Below are 24285 nucleotides of genomic sequence, written 5' to 3'. Positions count from 1 at the left end.
CCCTTTGACATAGGTGTTCTGTTGGTCCATTTCAGGATGTAGTGTATGTCTGTTTTAAGGTGAGAAACATAATTTTTTATTAATTCTTTTGACACCTAGGATAAGTTCTTATCTTGATTGCTTACACAGATGCTGCTGGATAAGGATGAGCTCAGGCGTGTTCGCATGCTCCACGTGCAGAGCCCGCCAGGAAGTCGGCGCAGCGCTGCGCTAATCACAGGCAGTGAGACATTGTCCCGATTTCTGCAGCCGCGCATCGGGACAATGTCTCACTGCCTGTGATTAGCGCAGCGCTGCGCCGACTTCCTGGTGGACTCTGCGCGTGGAGCATGCAAACACGCCTGAGCTCATCCTTACTGCTGGATAGTAACTCTCCTCGTCCAGCAACCAGCTTCCCTACATAGATTCACACAAGAAATTCCTACTTTTAGCCTCCATGCACACTGGTGTTTTTTTTTTTAGCTAAACAAATGTTGGAAAAAATGTTGGTAATAGCTTTTTTTTTTTTTTTTTTTTAGCGGCATTTTAGGTGTGTTAACGTTTTGTTAATATTTTTGCTAAAGGCTACACAAATATTTTTTTTTTCTGCTCCTAGACGCTGAAGAGCAAAAAATGCTGTAGGCATTGTGGCAGTATACATTGAGATCTTACAGCACCCATATGGCACAGCTTACAATGGATAATAGATAAGCACACTGTACAGTAGACATAATATTTCTACAGGTATCTAATGATCACACAGGAAAGCCTCTGAGGAGCAAAAAGGACAATTTCATATATAGTATATGTAAGAGGTTTTTTTTTTTTTTTTTTTTTTAATCCCTGATGAAGGGGAGTTTCTTCTAATCCAAAAATGCATGGACTGTTTTTAACCGCTTCCTGACCACCTCATGCAGATATACTGCGGCAGAAGGGCATGTACAAGCAGATTAACGTACTTGTATGTTGCCCTTTAAGAGGCGGCCCACCGGGAGCACCATGACCGCAATCCTGGTGAGGAAGAATGGGGACATGATAATGTAAACAAGCATCTCCCCGTTCTGCCTAGTGACACTGTCACTGATCAGCTCTCCCTGTAATCGGGAACGGTGTCATACACAGCTCATCACTCCCCAGGACACACTTAACCCCCTACAGCGCCACCTAGTGGTTAACCCCTTCACTGCCAGTGACCTTTTTACAGTAATCAATGCATTTTTTTTTTTTTTTTTTTTTTTTTTTTAGTAATGATCGCTGTATTAACACCAATGGTCCCAAAAATGTGTCAAAATTGTCTGATGTGTCCGCCATAATGTTGCAGTCACGATAAAAATCACTGATCGCCGCCATTATTGGTAAAAAAAAAGAATTGGCAATAAAAATGCCATAAAACTATCCCCTATTTTGTAGATGCTACAACTTTTGCGCAAACCAATCAATAAATGCTTATTGCGAATTTTACAAAAAATATGTAGACTACGTATCGGCCTAAACTGAGGGGGAAAAAAATGCTTTTTTAAATATTTTTTGGGGGGATATTTATTATAGCACAAAGTAAAAAAAAATTATTTTATTTTTTTTCAAAATTGTCGCTATTTTTTTGTTTTATAGGGCAAAAAAAATAAAAAATGCAGAGGTGCTCAAATACCACCAAAAGAAAGCTCTATTTGTGGGGAAAAAAAAGATATAAATTTTGTTTGGGAGCCACGTCGCACAACTGCGCAATTGTCAGTTAAAACGACGCAGTGCCGAATCGCAAAAAGTGCTCTGGTCAGGAAGGGGGTAAATTCTTCCGGGGCTGAAGTGGTTAAGTGTAAACCTATAAATTAATTAGGACCCCTTTTATCCTTTGGTCTGCATCTCCTTCCATATTTTTTTTTCTGGCAATGGCTTTTGTCCACTCACTTTATATAAACTCACATCAAAGCCCCTTGGATGCTTTTTTTCTTCACAATTTAATTTACAGCCACCTATACATAGTCATGGCGCTTCCAATCAGGTCCACCTGAAAAACCAAGAGGTGGACCTGATTGGAAACCCTGTGTGAAATGTACTGGCAAAACTACATGTATTTTACATCGCAAAATGCAAAGGTGTGTGTGTGTGTGTGTGTGTGTGTGTGTGTGTGTGTGTGTGTGTGTATGTGTATGTATGTGTGTGTATATATATATATATATATATATATATATATATATATATAACTCTGTGGTGCCATTCAGGAGATTCTTTATCTCTGCAATACTGTCACCTGGACAGGAAATGATAGAAAATCTACAGCAGATTATACACTAATAGATTTTTTTTTTTTTTAAACATTTGCACGAACATTCATACGGAGATTCTAATTAGTACAATTTAATGACTTGTCTAATGTCGTTGGACAGTACAAAAAGAAAATAGGCTATTAACAAATGGGTGCTGTGGTGAATCATAAGCTCAATAATGGCATGCAATGCCAAGCTGTGGTTTCCAAAGCGAGCAAAGTCCTTTCTTGTATTAAGAGAGGTATGGATTCCAGAGAGAGAGAGATATCATTTTGCCCCTGTACAGATTATTAGTATGACCTCATCTGGAATCAAAGCAGAGTTGTGAATGGCTTTGTATGTTAGTATTTAGATTGCTAGACAATCGGGAGCCAGTGTATTGATTGGAGGAGAGGGTTGGCAGACACTGAGCGGTTGGTGAGGTGGATAAGTCTGGCAGCAGCATTCATGATGGACTGAAGAGGGGATAGCCTATGGAGAGGCAGGCCAATGAGAAGGGAGTTGCAATAGTCAAGGTGAGAGATAACAAGGGAGTGAATGGGTCACTTGGTGGTTTCATTTGTTAAAAAGGGGCATATTTTAGAGATGTTGCAGAAGTGAAGTCTACAAGCTTTTGACAGTGACTGGATTTGGGGCTGAAAGGACAGGTCATAGTGTAGTACCCTGGCATGAGGGGAGAGATTGCTGGTTGCATTATTGATTTTGATGGAAAAGTCATGGAGGGGAGAATAGGCGGGGGGATATATACAAATGTAAAGCCCACTTCCTCGGGTGCTGTGTAGGGGAGCGGGTTTTGCACCATCACTGAAAATCTTCTTCTTGTCTCTTCTTTTCTTCTCCCTTCCCGTCTCTCATTAATCCTTCTCTTTCATCTCTACTCTCTAATCTCCTCGGGTCTTATTCTTGACCTTGGGGGTTTTTCTCTTGTTTGTTTTCTGGTTCTGTTTTGTGTTATCTCATGTGAGTTCTCATGGTTGATCCACAGGATTTTTATTTTATTTAAAAAAGCATGAGAAGGTATTTTTCTCTTCTAAAGTCACGGCCATATCCCCTGTCTATTGGGAGCAGCGGAGGCTCTAAGGATGGGTCAACTAATGTGACCGCTAAATAACAAACGCACTGATTTTCTGACTGGCGTCCATGGACCCACAGAGGCTCATGCGTATCACCTGCCCTGGCTCGCAGCGGACAATGGGGGTATTTGAACAACGACACCGCACAAGGCGCACCTATGTCATTTTCACGTGGGCACAGTTACCGACACACTTATGGTTTACACCACATTACCCACAAGAGATGACTCCAACTCTTCTGATCTGATTCTGGAATGATAATTTCCACAATTTTCCAACACACACAGTACAATTTATTAATTTTCTACTACAACTTCGGCCTGGTTCGGGTCTGCATCTTTCCTCTTACTCAATGCTACTCCTTTAGGGGGGGTGGCCCTCTTCCCCGGCACAGATAGATCCCATTAGGGGTGCTGGGGGATGGGTCCGCCACCTTTCTCACCCATGATTTGGACATGGATGGGGGACTGTATCTGAGTCAGGCGGAGGTCCACAGTATAATTCTGTCTGGTAGATAATAATTGCACCTCTTAAGCTGTATGCCTTTGCAAATTCATTTTTCCTGCACCTGTGTATCTATGTTGCTTTTGATAAACTCAATAAAAGACTATTGAAAATATACAAATGTAAAGCATCTGTGGTGTAGCACTATACCCTCACTCCTTTGTAATGAAAAAAGAAAACATGAAAAAATAGAAATTACAGTCTGAACTATAATACACCTCCCCCACTAAAGGGTATTCATGATCTATATGCGAGTACCTTAAATAACTGCTAGAAACTTCCCTCAGGGACTAAATGCAATAATACGTGATTTAATGCAACAAAATATTGGTGCGCTATAAGATGCCTCCTCTGAAAAATATTTTGTTCAGCACTTGTGAAACTGCAAAATACAAAGACTCTTTCCCAATCATGTAAAAGTGGTGCCACTCATATTCCCCCTCCAGGTCTATTATTGTTTCCTTGATAAAAATTAACCTGGCTATTTTTGCTTTTTAATTTTTAATTTTTTTATTTTTTCAGTTTCATCCTGTATTTTTAGTCTATTGATTATCCATTTCCCATTATTTTCATATTTTTTATTGAATTTATTTTCCCTATTACTTGCATTTTCGGTATATTTATTGCATTTGTATTTTATTCTTTCACAAATACTGTTATATACATCTTTTTGCTTTTTGATGTTTACATAGCTTGTTGTGTTTATTTACTATTATTTATTTTTTACTCCCTTTTTTTTTTTTTCATTTCTTTTTCCCCTCCACTTTGCTTTTCTTAATGTTGACATTGTTTGTTTAGTTTTCCATCAGTAACACACTTGAAGCAGCGTCACTGTGATTTTTGCACATGTGATTACAATGTAACCATTCTATCTTTTAATTGTTGCCATCACAGACTGCCAGCTGACTTTTGTATTTGGATTGTTTTGCTTCCTTGATCACTTTGTATCAGGGGTGTTACTCCATCCCTAGTTTTCTTTCCACCCAGCATGTTGTCAGTCTGCCTTGTCCCCAATGCCACGTGATTTGGAGCTTGTGGGGGGGGGTATTTAAATGAGAGCGGGTAGCCCGTGGGGAGTAACTGAAGAGGAGGAGGCCTCAAAATGCCTGCTGTGACCCTACTTTTACAGGAGACCATTGTCCAGTGCTGTCCTTGGGACTGAGCAAGCCAAGCAGGAGCAGCAGAGACTTGTCCAGCCCAGGTCTTCACCCGTCAGCTGGCTACACAGCGATCTGGACACTGTGGCTGCTCACTCATCCTTTCTTTGTGACTGTGTTGTGTGTTGAGTGGGCTCTTTCTCCTCCTGGACTATATTCACTCCTTTCACATTTTATTTTTTGAGTACTGTAATATGTTGTTTTTAACGTTCCTTTTATTCCTCCAGAGGTCTGCGCTGTTTTCTCTGTTCCCTTCCTTTTGTCTTCAAAAAGACACTCTTAAGCCGCTGAGTTTTTCCTTCAGATTTACCAAAACCATATAATATGAGGTCAAACCTTAGGAGTTTAAATATGTATGCAATCAGACAGGCCCTTGCACTACATTTGAAACAAAAATGTAGCGCTAAGGTGATAAACCCAATGAGATATAGAAAGTAGGTAAGTACAAACAATCCGTGCTGAAGGAAAAAGTCTCACACTTATTGTGCAAGAAATATTGCGTGTAATATACAACACCCAGTACAATATACATGCAGCTGTATATCATAAATAATAATTATGTGATGCGGTGAAAATAAAGCTACATAATACAAATACTGAAAAATAAACTATTGTCAGTTCATCAATCTGTAAAAAAGTCCTCTTGTCGTGTTAGACAAAAGCAATCAATCTTCTCATCTAAACCAAAGACCGAGGCGGGGGGGGGGGGGAACCAACAACAGCAACCCGTTTGTCTGAAGTGGTATTTGAGCACTCAACCTTCTATAGATACAAGGTGGATACTCTTACCGGAAATGTTGGACCCACCTGTCCTACGACAGTGGGTCTAAAGTGCTTGTAATCCCAAAGGATTATGTTCCAGCTTTCGATGGAGTGAATCCCGATATGCAATCCTCGTATAAACGTCCTCGGTCCCGGATAGAGGTAAGTATTCCCGATGGTCACCAACCAATGTTCTCCAGACTCAAGGGCGATGGTATTTCGGGAACCCAATGTATCCGAACTTGAATTGCAAATGAGGGCTCATATGGATGGTACCTCCTCTGCTGCCTCTTCCAGCTTTGTCTCCTCTCTATTTCGGTCTATGGTTTAGATGAGAAGATTGATCGCTTTTGTCTAACACGACAAGAGGACTTTTTTTACAGATTGATGAACTGACAATAGTTTATTTTTCAGTATTTGTATTATGCAGCTTTATTTTCACCGCATCACGTAATTATTATTTATGATATACAGCCGCATGTATATTGTACTGGGTGTTGTATATTACACGCAATATTTCTTGCATTTTATCTCACAATAAGTGTGAGATTTTCTCCTTCAGCACGGATTGTTTGTACTTGCCTACTTTCTATATGTCATTGTGTTTATCACCTTAGCGCTAGATTTTTGTTTCACATGTAGTGCAAGGGCCTGCCTGATTGCATACAAATTTTAAACTCCTAAGGTTTAACCTCATATTATATGGTCATGGTAAATTTGAAGGAAAATCACAGCAGATAAAGTGATAGTGTGTATGGGGCTTAAGCGTGTCTTTTTGTATTATATCTACAACGAACTAAACTCTCTGATGTACCATGAGCTTCAGATGTAATAATTTTAGCAGGGGTTCCTTGAAACTTGGAAATTAATTCAAGGGTTCCTCTGAAGAAGGGTTGTATAAGGCTAGTATAGTACATGCAGTATATGCTAAGGAGTAATTTTTACATCTGTTTGTTTTTGCATTATAGTGGTTCTGACAACTTTCCACGGCTACAATGGAGATCGGAGGAACAGGAACTCTTCTCTTGGCAGTCTGTGTCACAGCTCTCATATTCTTCATGACATGGATTAACAGCAATAAGAGGAAGAATATGCCTCCCGGACCCACTCCTCTTCCTTTCATTGGAAACATTCTACAGGTGAACAGTAAAGAGCTGCCACAGTCACTCCTAAAGGTGAGCACAGTTTGGTACTTGGCACTCCCTGGTTATATCGGCTATATTGTATCATTGTATGGTCCAACTGAGAAACCTCTTGCTGCCAAATAACGCATATGTGCAGCAGCAAAGTGGATGGGCTTAATGCCCACGTGTTGCACAAATGAGCCCATGAGTGGCAGAGGTTTCTGTGCAGTCCTAGCACAGTGATTGAGCTATCAAAGGCAGTGCTCTGTCTCCACTAGGGATGAGCTTCGAGTTCGAGTCGAACTCATGTTCTACTCGAACATTGCCTGTTCGCCTGTTCAGCGAACAGTGAACAATTTGGGCTGTTCGCAGAATCGCAGCAAATTCGAAAAGCCGGAACACCCTATACAAGTCTATGGGAAAAATCTAAAGTGCTCATTTTAAAGGGTAATATGCAGATTACTGTCCTAAAAAGTGTTTGGGGACCCGGGTCCTGCCCCAGGGGACATGGATCAATGCAAAAAAAGTTTTAAAAACGGCCGTTTTTTCAGGAGCGGTGATTTTAATAATGATTAAAGTGAAACAATAAAAGTGTAATATTCCCCTAAATTTCGTAGCTGGGGGGTATCTATAGTATGCCTGTGAAGGGGCGCATGTTTCTGGTGCTTAGAACTGTCGCTGCACAAAGTGTCATTTGTGCAGGAAAAAAAGTCCTTTAAAATCACTTGCGGCTAAATTGTCGGGTCTCCGTAATACAGAGAACACTCAATGAGTGTTCTCTGTATTAGCCGACAATTCATTCATTCATTGATTAAAAAAAAAAAAAAAAAAAAAAAAAAAAAAAGCGTGGGGGTTCCCCTAAATTCAATTACCAGGCCCTTCAGGTCTGACATGGATATTAAGGGGAACCCCGTGTCAAATTAAATTTTTTTTTTTTTACGTGGGGGTCCCCCTAAAAATCCATATCAGACCCTTTATCCGAGCACGCAACCTGGCAGGCCGCAGGAAAAGAGGGGGGGATGAGAGAGCGGACCCCCCTCCCTCCTGAACCGTACCAGGCCACATACCCTCAACATTGGGAGGATGCTTTGGGGGTCTGTGACCCCTCAAAGCACCTTGTCCCCATGTTGATAAGGACAAGGGCCTAATCCTCACAACCCTGGCCGTTGGTTGTGAGGGTCTGCGGGCGGGGGGCTTATCAGAATCTGGAAGCCCCCTTTAACAAGGGGACCCCCAGATCCCGCCCCCCCCCTGTTTGAAATAGTAAGGGGGTACAAAAGTACCCCTACCATTTCACAAAGAAAGTGTCAAAATGGTTAAATAAAACAAACACACTTTTGAAAAATTCCTTTATTAAAAATGAAAAAAAAAAAAAAAAAAAAAAGATTCCAGCGGTGCTAATCCACTCTTGCTATCCAGCGACGGATCTCCGGGGTCCAGCGATGGATGATCATATCCAGCGACGGGGGAATCTCTCAGTCCAGCGCTGTCCATACATCCTTCTTCTGTCTCCTCTCCGGAGACACTGCAGAGAGCACAGCGCTGACGTTTCTTATATTGGGAGGGCGGGGCCACCCGTCACCTGACCCCGCCCCTCTGACGCTGGAGAGGGAAGCCAGGGGTTCCCCAGTGACGTGTGGGTGACCCCGCCCCCTCTGATGTAACGGAAACCTGCTTCCATAATCTATTAAATGAATGTAATGGCAATGTTTTTTTACCTTCATATTCTGTCCTTGTGGCAACTGGTCATCGGGACTGGAAGTGAGAGTAAAACACCCATTTCCAAACTGTCATTGCCATTCAGGGACACCAGAAAAGAAAATATGATTTTTTGATGCACTTTTTTTTTTTTTTTTTTTTTTTTGCCAATTTTTGGAAAAACACAAGCAAACCACGGTCACCAGTTTAGACTATCTAGACTATTATTTATTATTATTATTATTTAGACTATCTAGACTATCTAGACTAGTTTAGACTATTTATTTTAAAACAAGTGTGGTTTCCCCCCCCCCCCCCCCCAAGAGCAGTGATTTTAATAATGCTTAAAGTGGCACAATAAAAAAAACAAAAATCCTTTAAATACTGTGCCTGGGGGAGGGGGGCCCTTAGTCTTCCTGTAAAGTGGCTCATCTGTAGCATGCATAGAACATGCTGCAACAAAAAATGAAATTTCTAAAGGAAAAAAAAAAAAGAGTTAAATTTATTGAAAGAAAAAATAAAGCAAAAAACGGAGTCCCCCCTCCATACCAGACACTTTGGATCTGGTATGGCTTTTAATAGGAACCCCATGCCAGATTTAAAGGAAAAAAAAATGGGGTCCATACCAGACCCCTATCTGAGCAGGCAGCCTGGCACCCCCCTCCTGAACCATACTAGGCCCCAAATCACCTCCATCTTCATGTTGATGGGAACAAGGGTCTCATCCCCACAACCCTGGCTGGCGGTTGTGAGGGTATGCAGGCAAGGGGCTTATCAGAATCTGGAAGCCCCCTGTAACAAGGGGATCCCCAGATCACACACACCTCCTTATATGTAAATAGTAGTACCCCTACCCATTAACCAAAAAAGTGAATGCTGATCATGGATGTAATGCTCCCTTTTAGTAACAATAATAAATGCATGTTTTACCTGCAAAAAAAGGTTTTTTTTTTTTTTTTTTTTTAAAGGTGAACTTAGCCTTTTAAAATGGACAAACACCACCATTTTTATAAAGCTCGTTCAGTACCTGTTCAGTTAATCCACCTGATGCCCAATCTTATAATAATGTACTCCCAGTGACCGCTTTCAAATGGGGAAATGAAGCCTAGTGTTTTCCCTCCGCACAGCCATGTTTACTGACAAGTGTCTCATGTGTGGCCAACTGGCCATGTTGTCGAAGTATCCTCCATCTCAGCCCAGTGGGCACATGACTCAGCCCAGCCCTCCTTATGTTTCCCAGACAGTGCTCAGACCCCCCCCCCCCCCCCCCAGACTCTCGCTCACCTTGCTGGATGTCCCCTTTGCTCCCCCCGGGAAGCGGTAGACTCAGCTGCCTCTCTGGCTCCGGTAGACAGCAGCAACAGAAGGAGCGCAGGCGGCTTGGGCTTGAAGTCCCGGTTTTTCAGGCTCCGGGTACACACGGTGCGCATATGCAGCAGATTGCAGGCTCTGTTTGGGGTCAAGGAAGAGAAGGCCGTGGAAAACGAGGGGGCCGGGCTGTCCTCAGCCAGAAACCACCACAGGAAACACCGGAGCAGCTGCGTTCCCCCTGCTCTTCGCCTCCTCCATGGTCTGGACCACAGTTCCTGCACTGCTACACCCGCCCTGTCCGCTGCCTAAGTTGTTGTTACTGCTCACGGGACCTTCCGTCTCTCCTCCACTGCCTCCTTTGTTTTTTCATTCTGGGATACTGTATTGTCCAGGAATGAAGGTGCCTGGGCCCCAGGACAGACCTGAAAAATGCGGGATAGGTTCTCACCCTAATGGGAATACAGACATCAACAAAAGACTCCCAGGGGCTGTCTAACCCTTCCACTGTACAAAATGAAATAAAAAAAAAAAAAGTTTGAGCTGCAACTGAACTTTAAAAAGGAACTAAAGTCAATGATACTTGTGCCTTTCCTGCAATGATCCTATGTCCTTCGCTGGGCTAGGTGCTGGTTTAACCACTTCAGCCCCGGACCAATAAACACCTTAAGGACCAGAGGTCTTTTTCCAATTTCGCACTGCACTGCTTTAACTGGTAATTGCGCGGTCATGCAATATTGCACCCAAACGAAATTTGTGTCCTTTTCTTCCCACAAATAGAGCTTTCTTTTGATGGTATTTGATTGCCTCTGCGATTTTTATTTTTTGCGATATAAATGGAAAAAGAGCGAAAATTTTGAAAAAAAAAGATATTTTCTTCTTTTTGTTATAAGAAAAATCGAATAAACTAAATTTTAGTCATACATTGAGGGCAAAATTTATTCAGCCACATGTCTTTAGTAAAAAAAAATGTCAATAAGCGTATATTTTTTGGTTTGCGCAAAAGTTATAGCGTCTACAAACTAGAGTACATTTTCTGGAATTTACACAGCTTTTAATTTATGACTGCCTATCTCATTTCTTGAGGTGCTAAAATGGCAGGGCAGTACAACCCCCCCAAATGACCCCATTTTGGAAAGTAGACACCCCAAGGAAATTGCTGATGGGTATGTTGAGCCCATTGAATATTTTTTTTTTTTTTTTTTTGTCCTAAGGGATTGAATAATGACAAAAAAAAAAAAAAAATATTTTACAAAAAGTTGTCACTAAATGATATATTGCTCACACATGCTATGGGCATATGTGAAATGACACCCCAAAATACATTCTGCTGCTTCTCCTGAGTACAGGGATACCACATGTGTGGGACTTTTTGGGAGCCTAGCCGCGTACGGGACCCCGAAATCCAAGCACCGCCTTCAGGATTTCTAAGGGCATACATTTTTTATTTTACTCCTCACTACCTATCACAGTTTTGAAGGCCATAAAATGTCAAGATGGCACAAAACCCCCCCAAATGACCCCATTTTGGAAAGTAGACACCCCAAGCTATTTGCTGAGGGCCATGTTGAGACCATTGAATATTTTTTTTTTTTTTTTTTGTCCCAAGGGATTGAATAATGACAAAAAATAAAAATAATTTTTTTTTTTTACAAAAAGTTGTCACTAAATGATATATTGCTCACACATGCCATGGTTATATGTGGAATTGCACCCCAAAATATATTCCGCTACTTCTCCCGAGTATGGGGATACCACATGTGTGGGACTTTTTGGGAGTCTAGTCGCGCACGGCACCCCGAAAACCAACCACCACCTTCAGGATTTCTAAGGGTGCAAATTTTTGATTTCACACTCCTCACTACCTATCACAGTTTCAAAGGCCATAAAATGCCAAAATAGCACAAATCCCCCCAAAATTACCCCATTTTGGAAAGTAGACACCCCAAGCTATTTACTGAGAGGCATGTTGAGTCCATGGAATATTTTATATTTTGCCACAAGTTGCGGGAATATTACAAACTTTTTTTTTTGCACGAAGTTGTCACTAAATGATATATTGCTCACACATGCTATGGGCATAAGTCAAATTACACCCCAAAATAAATTCTGCTGCTTCTCCCGAGTACGGGGATACCACATGTGGGGGACTTTTTGGGAGCCTAGCCACGTACGGGACCCCAAAAACCAAGCACTGCCTTCCGGATTTAAATATAAAATGCTACCAAAAAAACTGTTAGCGATGGCAGGGATCAGGCCTGACTCTGCGATCGCTGCAGTTATGTGTTTAGTGTTTTGTAAGTGACAGTGATCGATCGATACTGCACTTGGGTGGGCTGGGCGGAGGGGCAAAACGCAGGTGCTAGCAGGTATCTGGGCTGATCCCGCTAACAATGCGCTTTTTTGGAACCCTAAACTGCTGGGGACGCTAGTATAGATCTGATCAGATCAGATATTGATCTGTTCAGATTCTATACCACTACGGGAGGTTTATGCTTTGCGTGTGGGTGTTAGCGGTACTGGCACTAACCTAGCGCTGCCTGGGGTGACGCAGACCCTGACCCTAAAACCTAATTGATATCACCCGCCGGGTGATCAGGGGGTTAAACCTTTATTGGGTAATAAATGGTGGGTGCCCTGATGCTATAAAAAACAAACTAACCAGAGTCACCCGTAACACTTATACGGTGATCAGTGGTGAAAGGGTTAACTAGGGGCAATAAGGGGGTTCAAATTTTTATTAGGTAGTATATGGGGGTCCCTGGCGCTATATAAAAACCTGACGGGGAACCTAAATAACTAACTGGCTAACCAGCGTCACCAGTGACACTTATACTGTGATCGCTGGTGAAAGGGTTAACTAGGGGGAATCAGGGGGTTAAAACCATTATCGGGTAGTATATGGGGGTACCTAACGCTATAAAAACCTGGCGGTGAACCTAAAAAAATAACTAGCTACCTAGCGACACTAATGCAGCGATCAGAAAAACGATCGCCTAGTGACACTGGCAAAAGGGGGTGAAAGGGTTAACTAGGGGCAATCAGGGGGTTAAAACTATTATTGGGTAGTATATCGGGGTACCTAGCGCTATAAAAACCTGGGGGGGATCGGGGGGGGTTTGTGTGCATGTGTGTACCTACATGTCAGTGTAGTGTTGGTGCACACTTACTATTAGTCTTCTCCTCGTAGTCCGGTCAAAAAGACCGCCCCGAGGAGAATGACATCACTTCCTCCTTCCTGTGTAAACAATACACAGTGGGAGGAAGTTCGTCATTGGCCAGGAGCGATCCAGAGGGGGTGGCCAGAAACCAACGGCCATCCCCTCATCATGGATCGCTGCTGGAGGGAAACGGACCGCCGTATCCGATCGGACCCCCCACCCGCTGGAAGGCAGGCACGTACATCTACGTGCTTGTGCCTGCCTGTGCCATTGTGATGACGTATAATGGCAATACGGCGGTCCTTAAGTGGTTAAAGGCCATTTTCAAAATGCTTACCTCAGCCCAATCTTCCTCCAGCTATCGATGTGCACAAGAGCCTCAGCTCTCCAGGGACTCTCCCTCCTCATTGGCTAAGACCACAGTGGGAGCCATTGGCTGATAGTATATGTAGCGCCGGCTCCTGAAGAGCATGCGCTATGTTTTTGAAATTTAAGGATAAACCTGAACTGCAGTTTTGTTTGGGTATGATTATTCCAAATTTTGACCTCCGCATCAGTCTGACTGGACTATAGGGTGTTCAGCCTGGCCACTTGGGGCACTGTTTCTTCTGGCAGGCATGGAACCACAGTCTGGTTGGGTGCTTTAAGGTTACTTTCTCTCAGAGCCCGCCCAGTGGGAGTGTCACTCTTGCTGTGCTTTCTGGGAGAGGGTACTTAAGATGCGGATGTCACGTGGTTCGGGGTTCCAGTCCAGAAAATATGTTCTGACTCAATGGTCCTGGTCCTCCTGACCAGCCCCCAGAAAGGCTATGGCCTGGGGTGCGGATCCACCCGACATTATGTCTCGGGGCTGGCTAGCCCGAGGCAAGGAAACTAAAAAAGGGATTCCGAGGTGGTCTGGTACCATCTCCGTTCGTGGAGAGGCCCAGCAACTTCGTAGCTATCCAGGGGAGGACTCTTCAGAAGAAGGCTACATACAGGTTGGCTTCTTAACAAGAGCCTGGTAGGGCTGAAGTACCTAAAGTGAATCCAGTTTCGTGGGTATCGCCAAACCGGCTGAAAGATCCAGGTATCACACGAGTGTTCTATACTTTCTAGTTCAGATATAGTTTGTAAGGGCGCTCTGAAATTCAGGACCAAGCAAAAACAGATGTCTTTATGAACCAGAAAGTCTATAATAGGGTATCTTCCACACTTAGGGCTGCACTTATGGAGAGAAGCAATCTCTGAGTAGGAAACCGAAAAACAAAGAAAAGGCGCCTTTAAGTGTTAGAATTTAAAAGCTGTTTAATTTCCCCAAAAAAGGGTTAAAAACACTTACAAGATATGTAGACTAGCAGAGCATATCATTAATATCCATGTAGGTGGTCCTGCATGAATGCAGTGGTCACTGGCATATACCAGTTCTTTAGGCTGTGTGTGTCCAGTAGCAGGGAGGTCCAGGGGATGCAGGAAGGGAGGAAGCAGGAAGCAGTCATTAAAGAGGGACGCGTTTCGGAAAATCTCATTAGTTCCTTTATCAACCTCCACTGTTTGTGGTCCACTTAATGACCAGGCCATGGCACTGCGTCGCTTTGACTGACAATTGCGCAGTCGTGCAACGCTGTACCCAAACGAAATTGACACAAAGCGCTTTCTTTTTGTGGTATTTGATCACCTCTGCCTTTTTATTATTTTTTTTTTTTTTTTTCGCAATAAACAAAAAAAGCATCTATTTTGAAACATTAAAAACTTTTTTGCTATAAGGTCCCTTTGTTTAAAAATGAAAAAAAATTATTTACCTGTTTAGGCCAATATGCATTCTACATATTTTTGGTAAAAAAAAAAAATAAAAAAAATAGAATAGGCGTATATTGATTGGTTTGCGCAAAAGTTATGTCCCATACACACAAGTGTAATTTCTGTCAGAAAAATCTTGGATGGTTTTTCTGACGGAATTCCTCTCAAGCTTGGCTTGCATACACATGGTCACACAAGTTCTCTGATGCCACGTACACACGACCAGACTTTCCGGCAGAATAGGTCAGACTGAACCATTCCGTTGGATATTCCGATCTTGTGTGGGATAATCCGATCGCTTTTCTTTTAAAAAAAATTCAGACGGACCTAGAAATAGAACATTGTTTCAAATCTGTTCGACTCAATTCCTATTGGGAAAACCATTCGTCTGTATGCTGGTCCGACGGACCAAATACGACGCATGGGCAGCTATTGGCTACTGGATATTGAACTTCCTTTTTTAGTCCTGTCGTACCTCACCACGTTCAAAATAAACGGACTTTCAAATGGACTTTAGTCCGTTTCGTGTGTGGGCAAGTCCATTTGATCAAAAGTCCGTCGGGAAGACTGTCGGACCTTTTTCTTCCAGAAAGTCGAGTTGTGTGTTTGTGTGTGATGTACAACACTACGACAAGCCGAGAAAATTAAGTTCAATGCTTCTGAGCATGTGTAGGAATTTTGCACGTCGGAATTGCTACAGACGATTAAAGGAGTTAAATGTGTTCCCGTGTGTGTGTGTGTTTTTCTAACTGTGGGGGCAGTGTACTGACTGGAGGAGGAGACCTATCGCTGTTACTAATTACTAGGAAGAGCAGATCTGTCTCTTCTCTCCTGTTAGAACGGGAATTTGTATGTTTACATACACAGATCTCCATTCTGGCTCTCGTGCCCATGATTGCAGGTGGCTGTCTGACACTGCGCCCACCGGCCATGCGCATCAGGTCCCCCACCGTGCAGCAGGCGCGCCTGCTATGGCTCTTAAAGGAGCTGATGTATAGGTACAGAAATTCAAACAGGGGAGTCAACCTGTTGCCGTAAATGTACGTGATCCAGTGATCCATTGGTTAAATTAAAAATGAACATGACTATTGAGTTCCAATAGTCTCCGCCAGGTATTCAAATAAGCAGTCAGTGAACTGTTGATATTCACCTATGCTCTCAGCAGATGTTTGTGTAATACTAGCATTATCAACAAGTGTGTCCTACCACAGGTGATGTAACCAAATTGGCACTTGTGAGAGATGAAAAATCAACTCGGCTCTGCCTGAGTTGCTCCCAACCCAGATCAAAATGCACCCAGGCTGCCAGCCAAGCCTGGAAATTTACCTAATCTAACAAAGTTAACCACTACACTTCTAGCACACTAGAGGGTGCTATACTTCTTGTTGGTACAGAAAGTGCAGTGTCCAATTGATGAAAAGACTCTAAACTCTAAAGTCCCACCCCTTCTTTTACATAAAAAAAAATTAAAACAGTTTTGGCTGTTTGCTAAAAACTGAGCATGTGCAGAGCTACCAACATTGCTCTGCAAAATCCCTAGCTGAATTGGGGACTTGGACAGATTGGGTGTACTAAGTTAGTTGGAAGTACATGGAAATGGTGTTTGCATGGAAAACATTTTAATATTGCTGCTGTACATTAAACATTTATTGGAGACAAATCAATTTGAGACTGTATAATGATGGAATGGCACTTGTAAAATATTCATAACATAAAGTGGGTCAGGCCAGGTCAACTACCATGATTATAGTAGAGTAATCTAATCTTATGCAATTTTTCTTATAGCTTGCCAAGGTTTATGGAGATGTATTTACTGTCCAACTGGGAACCAGGACAATCGTCATCCTCCGTGGCTACGATACTGTGAAAGAGGCTCTAGTGGACAACTCTGATATCTTCAGTGACAGGGGGGGTATACCCGCAGTGCAAATGCTTTTTAAAAATTATGGTAAGTACAACACAGTTCTTGATGTAACTTAGAGTACCATGGCATGGATAGAATCTATCTGGGTGGTTTTAAATCTGGACTCCAGTTAAATCCCTAAATCCACAGATGATACGCATATAAGGGAGCTGTTTTATCTGTCAAAGTATTTGTATTTCTATCCATCCAGTCTTGAGATTTAAGGACCGGCAGCTGGCTCAGCACGCCGCTGAGAGCCTGAGTTAGCGGCTCCTGCCCACTTCTCCAGTGAGCGCTGGAGGGGCAGAGAAGAGAGATGTGACTGACAGTCGCTGGCTCTCTACTCACTGAAGACTGACAACCGACCGATCAGTGGTCTTTGAGCTGGCAGGGGACAGATGCTGCATCTAGCTAGGTGAGTATGACTGTTATTTTGTTTGACTCGTTTTTTATTGAATTTGAAAAATATAACGTTATCCATCACTTCAAGCAAACATTTTACAACATCTTGAAATGAGATTAACATAAGAAATTAAGGTTAACATAAGAAAAATTAACCGATTTACCATCTAAATCACGGTTCGTCATATATTGCATACAGGATTTGTGTAATAATGATCACGATCTCAGATTCAGAATATTCCATCGGTCCATTATCCATAAACTAAACAGTCAAACCTTCTATACACAAGTGTAACTGCATCATTCATTGATTTTGACCATCGATCAAGTGAATAATTATAATCCAGTTATAAATCATATTAACAACTAGGGCCTACACGTAAAGTATCTTATTGCTTTACTGTACTATTTATGAAACCAAGTAAAAGCTTGTAGCTTAACTATACCATCCCCGTGAGCGTAGTCCCCGGGGCCCAGGAGACATTAAATTTCTCAGCATTCCCATCTTTATATGCTAGAATCCTTTCATATTCCCTCACTGTGTTCACTCTCGCCATTAGATGTGCACTGGAAGGAGGATCTGGTGTTTTCCAGTTGTTCAGTATCAGGGATTTGGCCGCTAATAGAATATGCATGGTTACAGATCTAAGTTGGGGAGGGAATGCATTCAGATCTATATGTAAGAGGGCCAATTCTGTCTTAGGTGTTACCCGTCTACCCAAAATTTTCGATAGCAATGAAAATACCTCTAACCAGAAGGGTTGTATTAGTGGGCAGGCCCACAACATATGTACTAAACTCCCAACTATCCCACATCCCCGCCAGCACAGATTAGAGGAGGTTTTGGAAAATTTAGCCACAATATACGGGGTATAGTACCACCGCACCATAATTTTCTGCATTAATTTGTCGTAATTCGAACATTTGGAGTACATATGGGTGTGTTTTATGGCCGTTTTCCATTGAAGATCCGTGAATATTTTACCTAGTTCCTTTTCCCAGCTAATGGAATAAGAAGATTTCGTAAAAGCATCCTTGGCGTTCAAGGCGTTATAAAGTACCGAGATACCCTTAGGTCTTGGAGAGGTTGAATGAAGGCGGAGCCAGAACTTTTCCAGGACTGGAGTACTCAGCACTTTAAGCGTATTGAAGTATGAAGCTAGTTGCGTATATGTCAAAAATTCGGAGTCGGGGAGATTGCAAGTCTTTTGTAAAACAGGAAAGGGGATAAGTTTTCCCTGTGAAGTTATGTCCGACCAATTTACCAGTTTACGGGAGAGCCAGTTTGTTAATCTAATATGTGGTATAATCCATTTCGTAAATTCTAGGGGAATAGGAATAGATTTCGATGGATAGAATTCATTGCCTTTAATAGATATTTCCTTCCAGGCCTCCACTGAAGCCTGGATGGTAGGGTGGTCAGGAATCTCCGTACGTTTATCAATGCATGCTGCAATGAAAAGGGCGTATGGAGACGTGTCGCGCAGCCAAAGCCGCTCCAGCTTACACCATCGCTTAACCTCCCCCTCCGCGAACCAGCTCCTCAGTTGATCTAATATAAATGCAGTATAGTAGTCTTTTAAAACCGGGATTCCCATACCCCCTGTGGATTTATGTCTGTGTTGTATATGCCGGGAACATCTAGATTTTTTCCCCTCCCAAACAAAATTCGACAACTGTTTTTGTAGTCTAACGAAAAAAGATTTCGGTATAGGGATGGGTAAGGCTCGAAAATAATAAGTCAGTTTAGGAAGTACAAACATCTTATATGCTGCTATACGGCCTGACCAGGAAATGTGAAATTTTTGTAGTCTGTTAATATCTTGTTGGAAGATATTTAGTAGAGGTGCGTAATTCTCTTTATAAAGTGAGTTTGTAGGAAACGTGAGATTCACCCCCAGATATTTAATGGAGACATCAGTCCAGGGATAAGGGAATGCCCGCTTAAGATATAGTTCTACCGACGGTTTAATGTTCATACCTAGAATGAGTGACTTGGACGTATTAATTTAATAATATGAGACGTTACTAAACTCTGTTAATACTGAATGGGCTGCTGGTAACGAGATTGTAGGACTAGAGAGGGACAAGATAACGTCATCTGCGAATAATGAGATTTTGTACTGCTTATCACCTGCTTGGATGCCTTCAATAAGGCGATCCTTCCTCAACGTTTCCGCTAGCGGTTCCATTACAAGAGCAAAAATAATAGGGGAAAGAGGGCACCCCTGTCTAGTCCCATTTGTGATATTAAAAGGTTTCGAATACAGGCCCTCCGTATACACATGCGCTGACGGATGCGAGTATAGGGCTAGAATTGCATCACGAATCGCTCCGCTAATTCCGAATTTAGTAAGTACCCCCTTTAGATAACCCCAATGAATCCGATCAAAAGCCTTCTCTGCGTCTAACGAAAGAAGCAGAGAAGGCTCCTTTTTACGTTCGGTCAGGGAGAGCAAATTGATCAATCGCCTGGTAGCGTCTGTTGTGTGTCGACCCAGAACAAACCCCACCTGGTCATAATTAATCAGTTTAGGGAGAATTGTTTTTAATCTGTTTGCTATTAATTTGGCATGGAGTTTCACGTCCACATTGAGAAGTGAAATGGGCCGAAAATTTTGCGGGGCATTGGGCTCCTTCCCTGGCTTAGGTAGGGTAATAATCGTCGCTATAAGCATTTCTGGAGGGAATGATGCTGCTTTGGTCGCCGCATCAAACACTTGTGATAAGTGCGGAGTTAAAATCTTATCAAATAGTTGATAGTATTCTGATGAAAAGCCATCAGGGCCTGGAGCTTTATTTCGCGGGAGGGAGGAGACAGCCTTGGAAATTTCTTGTACCGTAAAGGGCGCATTCAATAAGGCGAGATCCTCGGTGGAAACCTGGGGTAGGTCAATGGAGGCTAAAAATTTGTGAATAGAGGACTCTGTGGGCTGAGGCGTGGAAGCATCTGCATGTAGATTATACAGTGACTCATAGAAATCACTGAAAATATCTGCAATTTCCTTGGGATTAGTATGTTTCTTTTTAGTTCTAGGGTTTATGAGAAAGGGTAATTTTTGCTGGATAGTTCTGTCCCTGACCTGATCCGCCAATAGTTTACCCGCCTTATTGCCGTACCTATATGTTCGAGCCTTCAGAGCTCTGTATTGCTTGTCGTGTTGAGCTAACAATAACAGTCGCAATTCCTGCCTGGTCGTGAACAAGGTTTCTATTAGGGACCGAGAAGGCTGCTTCTTATTCTCATTTTCCAAACGCTGTATCTTATCTAACAAGCCATTCAATCTCTCTGTCCGTTGTTTCTTAAGTTTGCTGCTCAGCTGTATAAGTAAGCCCCTAATAAAGGCTTTGTGGGAATTCCACAAGATAAATGGATCGGACACAGAGGGGGCATTTCGGGTAAAATAATCTGCAAGTTCATTTTCTATAAACTGTTTGTGGCAGGGCTGTGACATAGTGTAAATATCATTCCGCCATCTGTTAGCTCTCGTCTCCAGGCGACGATCCACTACATCAATCGAAATTGGGGCATGGTCTGACCATGATATGCAGTGGATCTCCGACTTGGAGACCTGCTGTAGAGTAAATTTATCCACTAAGAACAGATCTATGCGAGAGTAGCTCTGGTGCACGTTTGAATAAAATGTAAAATCTGCTTCTGAAGCGTGTTGGCAGCGCCATACATCAAACAATTCAGATTGGGCAAGGAACCTCCCCAAGGACACCCTGCTGGATTGTGGCTTACCGTGCCTAGAGACATCCAGTGCCCCCCCCGCAATTGCATTAAAATCACCACACCACAATACACGACCTTGTTGCACTTTAGATACTTTTTTCCTCAATTTGTTGAGAAAAGATAGTTGTTTAGTATTGGGAGCATACACATTAATCAGGGTAAATCTTGCATTGTTAATATCACCTATCAGAATAATATAGCGACCCTGAACATCTGAAATTGTTTCTATGCACTTAAATTGCACCGTATTCTTAATGGCTATAGCCACATCTCTCTTTTTAGATCCAAAACTAGCCAAATACACATGGGGGAATAGCTTATTTTGGAACACCGGAGATCTCTGGGCTGCAAAGTGAGTTTCCTGGAAGCATATTATATCACTTCGGAGGCGTTTGGCTTCCTTCCAAGCAAGTTGCCGCTTGAAAGGGCTATTAAGGCCCTTTACATTCAGAGAGGATATACGGAAAGGCATGATAGATGAGAATTTCTGGAGTTTACGTCAGATGAGAAGGCAGCACCAATTACTACAGAAATATGGGTATACAAGGAGTACTCTAGTAACACTGGGCACTTGACAAATTAGCTCGGTGGAGGAAACAGACGTGTATAATCCGAACGTTATCCCTAAAAAGAGAGGTGCGCCTGACACTGTAACCTGAAATCAGCAGTAAGGATGGACGTACAAACTGATAAACCACACACCTATTTATAAAAGTCAAATGCAAACGTAAGTATGATTATAACAGAACCGTAATGAACGATCGACTCAAATCGGTCAGTAGAGACAATTCGCTATCGCAACCAACGAATCGCCTTATGACCTGTGCGGTGATTTCACCGCTCTGCTCGGGGGGAGAGAACAGAAAAAAAACGTAGAAGTCTACGAACGTAGTCAAAACTGTAAACGGCTACATAGCGGCCGGGCACTCAAGGGGGGAAGAAACAGGGGTACAATCCCCTTGTGTTAAACTTGCTCGTGGGCATTGATGTCACCTATGGGGTGGTTGGAAGTCATCCTTGATCTGGATCATCTTCAGGCTCCGGGTTCAAAATTTTCCAATCTTGCAGAAGTCGCAGACCATCCTTCAGAGTAGAGATGAGATGAGTGGCATCTTCTCTAATTATTTGCAGTCTTGCAGGGTATATCCACCGATACGTAATGCGGTGATTATGCAGCACTTTGGTGATTGTGGATAGCTGCCTGCGCTGTTGCATTGTGAACGCCGAGAGATCGGCAAAGAATGACAGGTCCTGAAGGTCATCTGGTAGGGATTCTCTGCGTCTAGTTGCTGCCATGAATTGATCTTTAATGTGGTAGAAATGTATGCGAACAATAGTGTCCCTGGGGAGATGAGCAGCCACATGTTTGGGTTTGGGAAGCCTGTGGATGCGGTCTATTACAAGATCTTCCAGCGGCGTGTCAGGCAGGGCTGTTTGCATAATATGTAAGAAATGCTGCTTCAGATCAGGAGGTTTAACTGACTCCGGGATACCCCTGATTTTGACATTATTCCTCCTAGATCTGTCCTCTAAATTTGCCAGCTTGAGCTTCAAAAGCATCATCTCTTCCTCCCTGTCGTTATGGGCATCCACTAAATCATTGAAAGTCATAGCAAACTCCCCCATTTTGGTCTCCACATGGGTCACTCTATTAGAAACTGAGGCTATTTCTGACTTGTAGCTTCTGGTGAGCTCCTGGATATCAGAGTGAATTGTGGATCTTAGGGACACTAACATATCTTTTAAAGTGGTATCCAGGATAGGGGTATTAGTAGTGGGAAACTCTGAGAGGGAGTCCTGTAGTTCTCTAGTGTCCTCCAGTGAGGAGTTTAGGCTTACCTCAGCCTCCTCTCTGTCCGTGCTGTCCAATCTGGGCTTGCTTTTTGCAGGGCTGTTCTCTCCCGAAGGCGGAGGAGTGCTGGAAGTCTTCCACATACAGCGGTGTGGAGGTGCGGTGGAGTGGGAGATAGGTTGTTGCTTGCCAGACTTCTCACGTCCTCCCTGTTCCCCTCCGCCACGTGTACCGCCGCCATCTTGCTCCGGGGACTGCCGCTGAGTGAAGAAATAGTCAGGGAGCCTGTTCGGCTTGCCCCCGTTTTTCCTTTTTCGGTGAGGCATCCTGTGGTTTGCCCGCACCTCTGGGTAGTGGTTGCGCCGAGAAACGAGGCTTGTTAGCTGCAGAAATCCCCCTTTTGGCCCGTAGCTTAACGGAGCTCCTCACTGAGCGTCCATCCGCTCCGCCGGCTAGCCACGCCCCCCAGTATGACTGTTATTTTGAAATCCCGAACTTCTCTTTTAATGCACAGTACCACACTATGACAAAAAAAAATTAGCATGGTCTATTTTTTGTGAGTAGAAGTAAATTAAATCTTATTGATTTTAAATTGGCTGCCTAATGCAATTCATTTCAAAGCACTAAAATGCCTTTGCTGCACTTCCTTAATTTGGGTATGCATGGGACCTTATAGGTATAGATTAAGGAAGGGATATGGTGGTGTCTTCTTCTTTTCCCCAGCCCAGTGACTTAAAGAGGAAGTAAACCCCGATGGGTTTTATTTCCCTGCAAATTAAAGCCTAATGGGCTACTATGCATTGCATAGTAGCCCATTATGTGTCACTTAACTGAAAACCGAAGCCTGCGATGTCACTGATGTATCAACTGGCAGCGAGCGTCCATCTTCACCCCTCTTTCTTCTGGGGCCGCGAACTCTGGCTCTGTGACTGGCCGGAGTCGCGTGAGGTCACTCCCGCGCATGTGCACGAGAGCCACCAGTCACAGCATGACCCCTTTAGAAATGGCTCGATCTGCCCTTTCTAAAGTGTGCATGAGCCGTAGACATCGGCGCACAGCATTATTGTAAATATCTCCTAAACCGTGGAGGTTTAGAAGATATTTCCAGCACCTACAGGTATAGGCTTACCTGTAGGTAAAAGTGGTTGTACAGGCTGTACAACCACTTGAACAGTAAAAAAACAGAAGGAAACTGGTAAAGGTATCTCCTATCATCGTGATAGACCCTTAACATGCAGATTCCTGTATGTTCCCTCCCTGTCAGAGGGCTGTGACTGGGACTACAAGAAGCTGATACAAAGTCAAATTCCATTTACACTGCTTGCAGTAAAAATACATATACTGATAACACCTATGATGATTACAGAGCTGTATTAATTTGTCTTTTTATATCTAACTATTGTGTTGGTCTATAGGAATTATATTCAGTAATGGGGAGCGCTGGAAAGCATTGCGTCGTTTCACTTTGGCCACCCTGAGGAACTTTGGAATGGGGAAAAGGAGCATTGAGGAAAGAATCCAAGAAGAATCCCAATACCTCATGGAAGAGTTTAGGGAAAAGAAAGGTCAGTTAAAGGGGATGTACTGTTTTGTACATATTACCTTACTTAATATAGTCAACTGAACTGCATTTATCTAGCAAC

General features: G+C 42.9%; 1 protein-coding gene across 1 annotated transcript in view; it reads left to right on the top strand.

Moving 5' to 3' along the window:
- The first annotated feature begins 6686 nt into the window (after nucleotides 1-6686).
- The window catches only part of LOC143982716 (cytochrome P450 2C8-like), a 42259-nt gene continuing 24660 nt past the window's right edge, over nucleotides 6687-24285 (top strand). Inside the window, exons 1-3 of the mRNA XM_077481675.1 lie at nucleotides 6687-6914; nucleotides 16595-16757; nucleotides 24058-24207. Coding sequence (XP_077337801.1) covers nucleotides 6735-6914; nucleotides 16595-16757; nucleotides 24058-24207 — 493 coding nt within the window. The 5' untranslated portion in view covers nucleotides 6687-6734. The remainder of the gene's footprint in view (nucleotides 6915-16594; nucleotides 16758-24057; nucleotides 24208-24285) is intronic.

Source organism: Lithobates pipiens, unplaced genomic scaffold (assembly GCF_037356315.1).
Source record: "Lithobates pipiens isolate NorthernLeopardFrog02 unplaced genomic scaffold, aLitPip1_a1.2 Scaffold_1, whole genome shotgun sequence".
Classification (NCBI taxonomy): Eukaryota; Metazoa; Chordata; class Amphibia; order Anura; family Ranidae; genus Lithobates; species Lithobates pipiens.
The sequence above is the reverse complement of the archived record's forward strand: the minus strand, read 5'-3'. Positions and strand labels throughout refer to the sequence as shown.